The 13,814-nt window shown below is 41.9% G+C and overlaps 1 protein-coding gene across 1 annotated transcript in view; it reads right to left on the reverse strand.

The window, feature by feature from the left end:
• Positions 1 to 13,814, reverse strand: part of LOC109922184 (protein piccolo-like) — a 226,100-nt gene that overhangs the window by 88,318 nt on the left and 123,968 nt on the right. Inside the window, exons 12-13 of the mRNA XM_048610189.1 lie at positions 7,261 to 7,369; positions 6,165 to 6,232 (exon numbers count right to left, since the gene is read on the reverse strand). Coding sequence (XP_048466146.1) covers positions 6,165 to 6,232; positions 7,261 to 7,369 — 177 coding nt within the window. The remainder of the gene's footprint in view (positions 1 to 6,164; positions 6,233 to 7,260; positions 7,370 to 13,814) is intronic.

Genomic DNA, 13,814 nt, shown 5'->3' on the forward strand with positions numbered 1-13,814 from the left:
CCTATGATGCTGCTTGGCCTGCTGTGTTCATCCAGCTCTACACCTTGTTATCTCAGATTCTCCAGCATCTGCAGTTCCCACTATCTCTAAGTGTTAGACCTGTTGGTAGGAGAGCATTTTGGTGGTAGTGATCATAACTCTGTTACTTTTACAATAGCCATGGAAAAGGATAGATACATACAGCAGGGTAAAGTTTATAATTGGGGCAAGGGTAATTATAATTCTGTTAGGCAAGAACTGGGTAACATAAAATGGGAACAGATGCTGTCAGGGAAAAGCACTATTGAAATGTGGAGATTGTTTAAGGAATGCATACTGCGTGTGCTCGATATGTTTGTCCCTAGCAGGGCGGGAAGATGCGGTCAAGTGAGGGAGCCATGGTTCTCAAGAGAGGTCAAACCACTGGTTAAGAGGAAGAAGGATGCTTATGTGAGGTTTAGGAAACAAGGAACAGAAAAGGCTCTAGATGGATACAAGTTATCCAGGAAGGAGCTGAAGAAAGGGCTTAAGAGATCTACAAGGGGGCAGGAGAAAACCTTGGCAGATAAGATCAAGGAAATTTGAGGTTGGTTGGCTCGCCGAGCTGTTTTGTTGTTCCGCAGATGTTTCGTTACCGTGCTGGGTAACATCCTCAGTGCAGCCTCTGATGAAGCATCGGTGTGTTTTCCCACCTGGTTTTTAAACTCTGGGGTCCGTTGCGATGGATTGCCTCACTTCCGGGTTTCCTCCGTAGTGGAATGTATATGGGGTCGAGTTCAATGTGTTTATTAATAGCCTGCTTTGTGGAGTGCCATGCTTCCAGGAATTCTCATTCTTGTCTCTGCCTAGCCTGTTCCAGGATCTTGGTGTTGTCCCAGTCGAAGTCGTGGTTCTCCTTGTCCATGTGGATTGAGATGAGTGAATATTGGTCTTGTCTTTTTGTAGCCAGTTGGTGTTCATGTACTCTTGTTGTTAGTTTCCTTCCTGTTTGTTCGATGTAGTGTTTCTCGCAGTCTCTGCAGGGGATCTTGTAGATGACATTGGTCCTGTCTATGGTGGGGAGTGGGTCTTTAGTTCGGGTGATGTGGGTTTGTGTGCCACTCTGATGCCCAGCAGTCGTAGAAGTCTTGTGGTGAGTTCTGACATGTTCCTGATGTAGGGTAGTCTGATGAATGTGTCGGGGCGTGTAGAATCTTTCTGATGCTGTTCCTGTAGGCATCTTCTGACCCAGTTGTTTGGATATCCATTATCCTTGAGCACTTGGAAGAGGTATTCCTCCTCCTCTTGGCATAGTTCCATGTTGCTGCAGTGTGTTGTTGCCTTTTTAAATAGTATTCACTTCATCAGATGCTGCACTGAGGATGTTACCCAGCACAGTAATGAAACGTCTGCGGAACAACAACACAGCTCGGCGAGCCAACCAACCTCAACACCCACAACCCGAGCTACAGATCTACTCCAAAACCTTAAAGATCAAGGAAAACTCCAAGGTTTTTTACATGTACATGAGGAATAAGAGAATGACTGGAGAAAGGGTAGGGCCGATCAAGGATTGTAAAGGGAATTTGTGCATGGAGCCTAAAGAGATAGGAGAGGTCCTTAATGAATACTTTTCATTGGTATTCACAACTAAGAGGGACCTAGTTGTAGAGGAGGACAGTGTGAAACAGGCTGGTAGGCTAGAGGAGGTCGATGTTAGTAAGGAAGATGTGCTAGGAATTTTGAGATAGTTGAAGATAGATAAGTCCCCCGGGCCTGATGGGATTTATCCAAGGATTCTATCAGAAGCAAGGGAAGAGATTGCAGGGCCTTTTTGTCCTCACTGTCCACGGGTGTAGTGCCGGAAGCTTGGAGAGTGGCAAACATCATTCCCTTGTTCAAAAAAGGGAATAGAGATAACTCCAGAAATTACAGGCCAGTTAATCTTATGTCAGTGGTGGGCAAATTATTGGAAAGGGCTCTGAGAGATAGGATTTATGATCACTTGGAAAGGCACAGTTTGATTTGTGATAGTCAGCATGGATTTGTGAGGGGTAGATCATGCCTCACAAACCTTATTGAATTCTTTGAAGAGGTGACCAAACACTTGGATGAAGGTAAAGCAGTGGATGTGGTGTACATGGATTTAAGTAAGGTGTTTGATAAGGTTCCCCATGGTAGGCTCATGCAGAAGGTAAGGAGGCATGGGATAGGGGGAAATGTGGCAGATTGGAATCAGAATTGGCTGACCCTTAGAAGACAAAGGGTGGTAATGGATGTAAAATATTCAACATGGTGCTCAGTTATGAGAGGTGTACCACAAGGATCTGTTCTGGGTCCTCTTCTATTTGTGATTTTTGTAAAAGATTTGGATGAAGGAGTGGAAGGGTGGATTAGTAAGTTCGTGGACGATACGAAGGTGGGTCACGTTGTGGACAGTGCGGAGGGCTGTTCTAGGTTACAAAGGGACATTGATAGGATGCAAAGCTGGGTTGAGAAGTGGCAGATGGAGTTTAACCCTGAAAAGTGTGAGGTGATTAATTTTGGAAGGACAAACTTGAAAGCAGAATACAGGGCTAACGGAAAGATTCTTGGCAGTGTGGAGGAGCAGAGGGATCTTGGGGTTCATGTCCACAGTTCCCTGAAAGCTGCCACCCAGGTGGATAGAGTTGTTAAGAAGGCATATGGTGTGTTAGCTTTCATTAATAGAGGGATTGAGTTAAAGAGCCATGAAGTTATGCTCCAGCTGTACAAAAGCCTGGTTCGGCCACATCAGGAGTATTGTGTCCAGTTCTGTTCGCCTCATTACAGGAAAGATGTGGAAGCGTTGGAAAAGGTGCAGAGGAGATTTACCAGGATGTTGCCTGGAATGGAGGGAAGATCTTACGAGGAAAGGTTGAGAGAGCTCGGGCTTTTCTCTTTAGAACAATGAAGGATGAGAGGTGACTTGATAGAGGTGTACAAAGTGATCAGAGGTATAGATAGAGTAGACAGCCAGAGACTTTTTCCTAGGGTGGAGGTCGCTATTATGAGGGGGCATAGTTTTAAAGTGAGTGGAGGTAGATATAGGGGAGACATCAGAAGTAGGCTTTTTTACTCAGAGAGCGGTAGGGGCATGGAATGCATTGCTGGAGAGGGTAGGGGAGTCGGCCTCATTAGGGGAATTTAAGCAGCTATTAGATAGGCATGTGGATGATAGTATAAGGTGTGGAGGTTAGATAGACCTTAGGATTAGGGTAAAAGTTCGGCACAACATCGTGGGCCGAAGGACCTGTACTGTGCTGTACTGTTCTATGTTGTATGTTCTATGTTGTATGTTCTATGTTCTACACAATGCCAGTCAATGACTATCTCCCACAAGAGAATCTAACCATTAGCCCTTGACAGTCGATGTCATCACCCTCACTTAATCCTTCACCATCTGCCAAGTTGCTTTTTAAATCGAACATGTGCATGTTCTTGTGATGAAGAGGTACTGTTACTAATTGGGATATACTAGGCCTCTTATTTAAAAACGAGTTTGGGGATCATCTTGTGCAGTGGTAGTATTCCTAGTTCTTGGCCACAAGTTCAAGGTTAAAGATCCATTTGCCCCAGAGGTGTGCTTGAACATGTTGATGAAATATAATTTTTAGGGTTCTATGGCAGAATGGCAATGTCCCTATCTCTGGATCTTAAAATCTGAGTTCAAGTCAATGTGGAGGGAGTCTGTGTTGTCCTTTTTTTTATTCATTAATGGGATGAGGGTGTCGCTGGCTAGGTAGAATTTATTGCCCATCCCTAATTGCACAGAGGGCAGTTCAGAGTCAACCACATTGCTGTGGGTTTGGAGTCACATGTAGGCCAGACCACGTAAGAATGGCAATTTCCTTCCCTAAAGGACATTAGTAAACCAGATGGGTTTTTCTGACAATTGACAATGGATTCATGGTCATCATTCGATTCTTATTTCCAGATATTTTATTGAACTCAAATTCCACTATCTGCTGTGGTGGGATTCGAACCGGGTCCCCATAACATTATCTGGGTCTCTGGATTAACAGTCCAATGAGTCCTGCTCTGGGCAATGTGAATAAACTCATGTGGAAAACAGCTTGGCTCCTGCTTCATCCTTCATCCTGTCGGACAGATGTTTATCAGATTGACACCCTCAACAACCTGTTGCAGGGGTGGGGGGGAGCGGTTACCATGGACCAGAATTTGAACAGGATTAGCTGTGAGAATGCTGTAGCTACAACAGCAGGTCAGAGGTGAGCAATCTGAGTCCTTGAATATTTTTAAGGTAGAAGTCGATTCTTGTTAAACAATGGGATGAAAAGTTATTGGTGGTAGACAGGCAGGCAGATATGCTGTTACGGCAGCACAGTGGCTCACTAGTTAACAATGCTGCCTTACAATGCCAGGGACCCGAGTTCAATTCCAGCCTCGTACGACTGTCTGTATGGAGTTTGCACGTTCTCCCCGTGTCTACATGGGTTTCCTCTGGATGCTCTGGTTTCCTCCCACAGTCCAAAATTGTGCAAATTAGATGGATTAGCCCTGGGAAATGCAGGGTTAAGGGGACAGAGTACAGTGGTAAGTCTGGGTGAAATGCTCTTTGGAGAGTTGGTGTGGACTTGTTGGGGTGAATGGGGTGTTTCCACATTGTAGGGATTCTATGGATAGATCAGCCATGATCCTATTAAATGGTGAGGTTCAAGAGCCTGAAAGGCCTTTTCCTGCTCTTAATCTGAATATTCATACATAAAACTTGCAGAATTGGAAAATAATTTACACTGATGAAAGTGTGATAGCTTTTCATTCGGAAGAACAATGAGATCACTTACTGTGAGGAAATTGAGAGACCAGGTGGAAACTGAGAAAATAAACAATGGGTGTAAACACATAATGTGCAGATGTTGGTGTTGGACTGGGCTGGACAAAGTCAGATGTCACACGACACCAGGTTATAGTCCAACAGGTTTAGTTAAAATCACAAGCTTTCACAGCACTGCTCCTTCATCAGGTGAAGTGACTGTTGGAGAATAACCTGGTGTTGTGTGACTTCTGAGAGATAGAAAGAACTGCTGATGCTGGAGTGAGAGATAACACAGTGTGGAGCTGGATGAACACAGCAGGACAAGCAGCATCAGAGGAGCAGGAAAGTTGATGTTTTGGGTCAGGACCCTTCTTCAGAAATGTTGTGTGACTTCTGACTTTGACTGTAAATAGAGCAATGACTAAAAGTTTGGTGACCAAGACCATTTAAAAAAAAACATATAAAGCACCACCAGGTTCATTTTTCTAAAGCTAAAGAATTGAAAATTAGGGAAGTTATAACCTAATCTTGTATCAAATCTTGGTTAGGGCATATTTAGATACTGCCAGTAGGTTGTCATATTTTACAAAGGGACACAGACACTAGAGTGGCACAGAGCGGAGTTACAGGATAATCCCAGAAATGTCACAAAAGGATTGAATGGCAGGGCCTCTCATAACTTTTAAAAAAGAAGACTGAAGGGGTGATCTGCTGGAATTATTTAAGTATTAAATAGTTGTGGTTGAGTGGATAGAATGGATAGAGAATGTTTCTTTTTGTGGTACAGAGAATATCTGAAGGCTATCAAAGAAGCTAGTTACGGAGAAATCCAATAGAGAAAAAGTCTTTACGAGTGACGACAATGTGGCGTTTGCTACCACAAGGAGAAGCTGAATTGAACAGTGGTGGCATTTAAGGGAAACTAGATAAACATGAGGGAGAAGGGGATAGAGGGCCATGATGGATGAGGAAAGATAGAAGCAGCACAGAATGGAGATTATACACTTGCATGGATCAGTCATGGTGAATGGCCTGTTTTTGTGAAAGAATTGTTGTCTGTTTCTATTTATTCATGGGACATGAGTGTCACTAAATTACCCATCATGAATTAATTAAGAGTCAACCACATTGCTGTTGGTCTGCAGTGCTGACTAGACCAGACCAGGTGAAGACAGCAGTCATGAATAAACTGGATAGGCTTTTTGTCAATCAACAGTGGTTACATGGACACCATTAGGCTGGCTTTTTTATTGAAATCAAATATTCACCACCTGCTAGAGTGGGATTTAAGTCCATGTCCCCACAACATCACCTGGAGTTCTGGATTACTAGCCCAATGACATTACTGCCTGCCTTAAATAAATCTAACTTAAAATATTGAGCTTAGGTTAACCAATTACTCTCCTACCAGCCTTTGCTTGGGAGTGCAATTCCAAATGCTGGAGGCTCTCTAAATCCGATAGCATGTTGAGGTCCCTGGAGAAAAATGATAAGAACATTTTCAGATGATTTTAAATAGCCCAATCGGCAAATTGTTTAGTTGCAACGCTAATGGGAGTAATGGATAATGTACAAGAATGTTTGCCAGGCATCTCTCATTCTTGATGAACCAATGAACTGCCTGCAGTGAGTTTCAAACAGCTAACAGCTGTATCTTAAAGTGAAATCTTTATTATCTGAATGTGTTTCAGCAATTATTACAATGCATTCAATTTTATACAGATCAATTATAAAAGAAAATAGATTTGTATCAAAGAAGGTCCTTGCTTTCTCTTCTGTATGTAGCTAGAAAACTGCTTGGCAACGGAGAACATAAACAGAACATAAACTTTGCTGAAAAAAGACAGAAATTCAAAACTTTTCTTCTTGCACTCATTAGCACTTAAATTCACTCCAGGCAGGTCGTCTGTAATTGGTCAGGGTGTCGCCACAAAGATATTGACTGTAGTCTCTTCATTAAATGCATTTAACTTTATTTCAATTTTTGTTATTTGCTGTAAATATAACAAAATATCTTTTAAACATAAGCATAGGGCTCTTTTGTGCAGAAGTAATTATGCTATCTCTAAGCCAGGAGGGGCCCAGATTCAACACCCACTTGTTCCAGAGATGTGTCCTAGCATCTCTGAAGAGGTTGTCATAGAAAATATTTTTATGCTTAAGTAGGTAATATTGTTTGAAATCTCCTTTGAACTTCTCAATTGTATGTTTCATGAAGATTTTGCATTGTAACATTTTTACCCTCCAAGTTTTAAGCCAGAGACACATAATAAACATTGAAATTACTTTGGGAAGGTTGTACAGTTTTAGGCAAAAAGAACAATTTTGATTTTAAACACTTTTTTACTTGAAAGAACATTGAGATGAAAAGATCCTTTCCCACCAATTATCAGAGATGATAGCAGGCATCATGAGCCAAGTTTCATAAAGGTTTCACCTTAATATAATGAAAAACAAAAGTTATGAAGTTTGAATGGTAAACAGAAAGGTGGGGAAAAACTCACAGTCTTACACATATTTCAGCTTCCCCAATCGGAACACCAATAATGCCTTGAACCTCTTCATAAGTTTTACCAGTCAAAGGAATTCCATTCCATTCAAGAACTTGCATTCCTACCAAACAAGGCACAGACAGTGAGATTGTTAAAAAATGCAAAAGTATAGTATTTCTTTTGGGTGAGATTCAACCAATTCTTGTAATCCTAGCTAAATCACTTCCTCTTTAATTGACTCTCTACTTGTCTGTTACAACCCCTAGCAATGAACAATGAGATAAATTGCCCAGATAAAATGGGTTGCTATTTCAGTCAGTTATCATTCACATCTTTTGCTGATCTAAAAGTAATTTCTGTTGAAAACCATCCTTTTAGAAATATTACAACATTTTGAGTATGTCATAGATGTTCTATTCCAAAAAACCATGTAATGAAAAACAAAAGTGGAGCCGATCTTTACACACCTTTATAAGAATAATTTATAGGGTTACAAACATGCACTACTGTTACAGTGTCAGTCTGCTTCCCAGTTGGTCCACCACCTGAACACAATCAAGTATTCAGTTACTAAATAATTAAGAGGTACTGACAGCATCCAAAATGTTGAATTAATATTGGGGTCAATAATATTTAAGACACTTCAAATAATTCGAATTATTTCACAGCAAACAGAAGGAAAATATTCTTTAAAACACACCAAGCATGCATTTCCTTTCCAGGTCAAATCAAAGCACATTTCAAATTTTTCAGCAAATGGTCAAAGATAAGAAGAAACAGTCAAGGTGATGCAAAACAATTGATGCTCTGACTTACACTTACAGTAATGTTAGCGAGTCAATAGAAAGGGTCGATAATTATGGCCAAAAATATTGAGTGCTGCACAAAATAAATGGTAAAATAATATTACAATAAATATGCATTTATAAAGACCACCATCTTTCCAACACTGGAATCTTTCATGTTCTTTATTACCAAACCATGGTAATATACCTACCACCAACACAACACATGAGACAGCTCCGAAAACAAATGATTTCATGTTGCACGCATTGAATAGCAAAGCTTGCTCTTGAAAGATTTGCAGACAAAGGGCCACAAAGAGAGTTTGTTGTTTTTTTCATCAATTGAAAACCTGTTTCTATATTTATTGTGTAGTCGCTAGAGACACACAACTTTCTCAGACCATTTTCTTTGTGTCTAATTAATGTGTCAAGCTACAATTCAGTAACACCAGGAAAGCTTAGAAGAAACTATACTCAAAATTATTCTGCTACCTTTACCTTCCGAATAGAAGGCTGGCTAGCTCAGTTGGCAGCAAAGTACCTGGTTCAGTTTTTATAACTATATTGATTATAACTACATTGAGTTCAGTTCCTGTTCTGATGAAGGGTGACTTGAGACCTGCCTCCTCAGCCCACCCCTGAGAGTGAAAAGCAATAATAAATGTCAAAAATTGCCAAGGGTAAAAGATGGTTCAGTATGCAACATCAGCAAGCAGTGAGACAAGGAACTGTGTTTGTGTAGGGCACACAAACCATCTCTCCAACAACCTGGATGAAAATTGGTACAATTAATCACAGTTAACCGTGAGAGAAATTCAATTGCCAAGTACCCTGTTCTATCTGTGTATGATGCTTAGAACTTCTGTACACTGGAAGTTGAAGTTCATGCACAGTTACCATTACCTGCTGAGTTAGAGTGGCCTATAACAATTTCTGAGGTTGTTGACTTGCTCGCCAAGCTGGCTTGTTTTTGTTCAAATATTTCGTCACCATACTAGTATTCTCACAATAACAGACCTGACAGTATAAATTCCAAGAGGAGTAGAACAACATCACTTCATCGGAGGCCTCACTGATGATATCACCTAGCATGGTGATGAAACGTCTGAACGAGAACAAACCAGCTCAGCAATCAAGTCAACAACCTCACCCACAACCCGAGCTACAGATCTTTGCTAATATATAACAATTTCTGTTTAATCTCTGTCTGGTCGTAGAGGTATATCTATCTTCAACACACTTGTACACTGTTTTACATCCTCTTGTGACACCTTTACATATGAAAACAGATCCTATGGAATAGATTTTAAAGCTGCAGGATGTGGCAGTAAAAGTCTCCTGAGGTTCAACCACTGATAATGTACTTTCATGATTGAAGCAGAAATAATTAAGTTGTGTTTAGACTTCCCTGCATTTGAACAGATCATACAAAAGCAGCACAGTTTTATACTCAGTCTTAATCTGAAACTCCAACATCAACATCAACATAAGATGTAATTTCAATTTTTTTATATCTGTTCTATTAACAGCCATTTCACATTCTGCATATCTTCTTACAAGACCAATTTGCAAATTAATTGCACTTGAACAATGATTGTTTTTTAAGATCACATCTTGAATGTCATTTTTAGTCTGCATATAATGCTGGGCCAATAAAATTAGTCTATCTGAAAGTCTTCTGCTGAAAACATTCAAGAATAAGCTCTTCAATGATGCCAAGATAACCGTATCTATGGTGTTATGTGCATGAAAAGATGATCACCAATGTATTTATTATTTCTGTAGTAATCCCTTTCAACACTATAGAGTTAAGGTCAGCAGGTCTCCGGAATTGGTCAACTTTTAATCTCGTTACTTTCTCCAATACACTTTGTTTTACTGGTACTAATTTCTTTCAGTTTCACATTCTCATTAGAATCTTTGAATCTTAATTCTTTCAGGGAGACATCTTCGGGTTTCCTCTGTGAACCAATGTTTGCTCACCCTTACCAATGCATAGCTTCACCTGAATAGATTCTACATTCTGTTCTTCCTGCAGGAGATCCTCATTTATTAACACACAAATCCCATCCCTTATTATTAGCAATCCCTCATCTATTTTTTCTTCGTGCCTATCCTTAAATATCAAATTCTTTAAGAGTCAGTTTCCAGCCTTTGTGGCCCAACAGCCACATCTCCAAAATGTAATTAAATTATACTCTATTACTTCTACTCGACCACAAATTCATCATCTTATTGTGAATGCTGTATGCATTTAGATAGAGTGCTTTTCATTTGGCCTTTTCAAGAGTATTCTGTAATTTGACTCTGGTTTGATGTTAGGATTTGTTTTTGCTGCTTTCCTGTTTCATTTACAGCTTTTACACATCCTAAAACCTGCTTTATTTTTAGTCTTACTGAATTCCCTCTCAGGTTCCCATCCCCCTGACCAGCTAGTTTAAGCCGACAGTACTAATCAATTTTCCTGTGAGGATATTTGTCGTGGGCTTCCAGAAGACATTCAACAAGGTGCTGCACAAAAGGCTGCTGCAGAAGATAAAGGTGACAGTGTTACGGGTAATGCATTAACAAGGATAGAAGATTGGTCAACTAACAGAAAGCAAAGAGTGGGGATAAATGGGTGTTTCTGGTTGGCAATCAGTAGTTAGTGGTGTGCCTCAGGTTCAATGTTGGGACCTCAACTGTTTACAATTTATATAGATGATTTAGAGTTTGGGAACCAAGTGTAGAATGTCAAAGTTCACAGGTGACACTAAGATGAGAGGTAGAGCAAAGTGTGCAGAGGACACTGAAAGTCTGCAGAGGCATATTGATAGGTTAAGTGAGTGGGCAAGATTCTGGCACTTGGAGTACAACGTTGGTCAATGTGAGGTCATCCATTAATAAGAGCAAGAAGGACTATTATTTAAATGGTGAAACTTTGCAGCATGCCTGCTGTGCAGAGGGACCTGGGTGTCCATGCTCATGAATCACAAAAAGTTGGTTTACAGGTGCAGCAGGTAATTAAGAAGACAAATGGAATCTTGTCCTTCATTGCTAGAGAGATGGAGTTTAAAAACGGGGAGGTCATGCTGCAGCTGTATAGGGAGCTGGTGTAGAAACACCTGGAGTACTGTGTATAATTTTGGTCTCCTTACATGAGAAAGGATGCACTGGCACTGGAGGGGGTGCAGAGGACATTCACTAGGTTGATTCTGGAGTTGACAGGGTTGGCTTATGAGGAGAGATTGAGTATACTCGGACTATACACATTTGAATTTAGAAGAATGAGGGGGAATCTTATAGAAACATATAAAATTATGAAGGGAATAGACAAGATAGAGCATGAAGTTTGTTTCCACTGGTGGGTGAAGCTCGAACTAGGGGGCATAGACTCAAAATGAGTTGGCGGGGGCAGATTTAGAACTGAATTGAGGAGGAACCTCTTCACCCAAAGGGTTGTGAATCTGTGGAATTCCCTGCCCAATGAAGCACTCGAATGAATACCTTGTTGAATATGTTTAAGGCAAAGATAGGAAGATAGATTTTTGAGCAGTAAAGGAATTAAGGGTTATGGTGAGAGATCATAGATCATAGAATCCCGACAGTGTGGAAACAGACCCTTGGGCCCAACAAGTCCACACCGACCATCAGAGCACCCACCCAGACCCATCCCCCTATAACCCACTAATCTACACATCCCTGAACACTACGGGCAATTTAGTACAGCCAATCCACCTAGCCTGCACATCTTTGGACTGTGGGAGGAAACCGGAGCACCCGGAGGAAACCCACACAGACACAGGGAGAATGTGCAAACTCCACACAGGCAGTCGTCCCAGGGTGGAATTGCACTTGGGTCCTTGGCGCTGTGAGGCAGCAGTGCTAACCACTGAGCCACCGTTGGATAAGTGGAGAAGTTGGATAAGTGGAGCAGAGTCTACGAAGAGATAATTCATGATCTTATTGCATGGTGGAGCAGGCTTGATGGGCCAGATGGCCTACTCCTGCTCCTATTTCTTATGGCCTTATAGACAGGATCTTGACTTCACTGCTTGAATGTATATTGGAGTTGGGTTCAACGAAGGCTTTCAAAAGGGAATTGAATGGCTTTTTGGAAAGGAAGAATACGCAGGTTTATGAGAAAGAGAATGCCATTAAGTGAGATGCCCATTTAGAGATCTAGCACAGACACGATGGCCTGAACGGTCTCCTTCCTCCATATAACCATAATGTGATTATGCTGTTGTGCCTTTGGCTAAGCAGTTAGAGGCCAGGGGACCCATTCTATCCTGGGTGCAATTCCATAAGTGAGAAGCTAGAACTCAACCTCCCTCCTATTTTGTTCCATTTCCCACTATGCCACCCAATGTCAAAACCCACCCTTACTGAGACTAAATTATTTAACTGGTCTTTATGCTTAGCCTTAGAATCATTCATGTCTGAGGACCAGACAAGCATGTAAAGAAATTCTCTGCACTTTACTGGAGGCATTAATAGGAAGGAAAAGATTTTAGATGCCAATTTACACAAATCAGAGAGGGTTCGTGTACATATAGTGGGCAAGATCTTCCTGCAGAGCTCTGGACATAACACTGGAACACAATGTGGGTCCCTATCCTTTGTGTGTGTACAAGAACAACTCACAACAACTCCACCCCGCTGTTGTTTTATTCACAAAGCCTTGGATTTTCTTACATTCCAGATAACAATCCTTTGGCCCTTCCACCAATGGGAACTGTTTCTCACTGGAGAAGCAACAGCATTGTGGGAATATCACTGGGCCAGTATTCCCATGATAGTTCGTAGGGCGAAAGGGATCAAAGGGTATGGGTAGAAAGCAGGAACAGGGAACGGATTTGGATGATCAAATTGAATGGAGGAGCAGGCTCAACTCTCTTTTCTAGAATAGAATACAATAGACTATCCCTTACTGTCATGTGAACTCCAGTACAGAAGTACAGGAGTATGGTGAAAAGTTTTTACAATGGCTGCCTTCTAATGGCGCCATCTTAGACACAAGTATCTAGGTACAAATCTTGGATACAAAAGAGGAATAAAAGGAAAAGCAGTAGCATTACTTATAGCGTCTGAAAAATAAGTTAGAAATCAGATAGTTATAACATAATAAATGGATTGACATTACAGTCTGATAAAAAATTTCAGCTCAACGTTGCAATGCAACTTCATCGCAGCAGCTGAGCGAGTACGTGGTCTGACTACTCACGCCAGGCCCCAGTCCAACAACAGTCCTGCTCTGCCCCAGGCCCCCAGTCCACTCTGCACTGGCACTCAGCTGCACCAAGCTAAGTCGCGCTGTGCCGGGACTCGCTTCCCCTCGCGCTGCTCCGGGACTCGCTTCCCCTCGCACTGCTCCAGGACTCCCTTCCCCTCGTGCTGCACCGGGACTCGTTTCCCCTCGCGCTGCTCCGGGACTCACTTCCCCTCGTGCTGCTCCAGGACTCGTTTCCCCTCGCGCTGCTCCGGGACTCCCTTCCCCTTGCGCTGCACGGGACTCCCTTCCCCTCGCGCTACTCTGGGACTCGCTTCCCCTTGTACTGCTCCAGGACTATTTACCCCTCTCACTGATCCAGGACTAGTTACCCCTCTCACTGCTCCAGGGCTATTTACCCTTCGCACTGCTCCAGGACGATTTACCGTTCGCACTGCTCCAGGACTAGTTACCCCTCTCACTGCTCCGGGACTCACTTCCCATCGCACTGCTCCAGGACTAGTTACTCTTCGAACTGCACCGGGACTAGTTATCCCTCTCACTGCTCCAAGACTATTTACCCCTCTCAC

The sequence above is a fragment of the Rhincodon typus genome, chromosome 22 (genome assembly GCF_021869965.1).
Source record: "Rhincodon typus isolate 14 chromosome 22, sRhiTyp1.1, whole genome shotgun sequence".
In the NCBI taxonomy this organism is placed as follows: Eukaryota; Metazoa; Chordata; class Chondrichthyes; order Orectolobiformes; family Rhincodontidae; genus Rhincodon; species Rhincodon typus.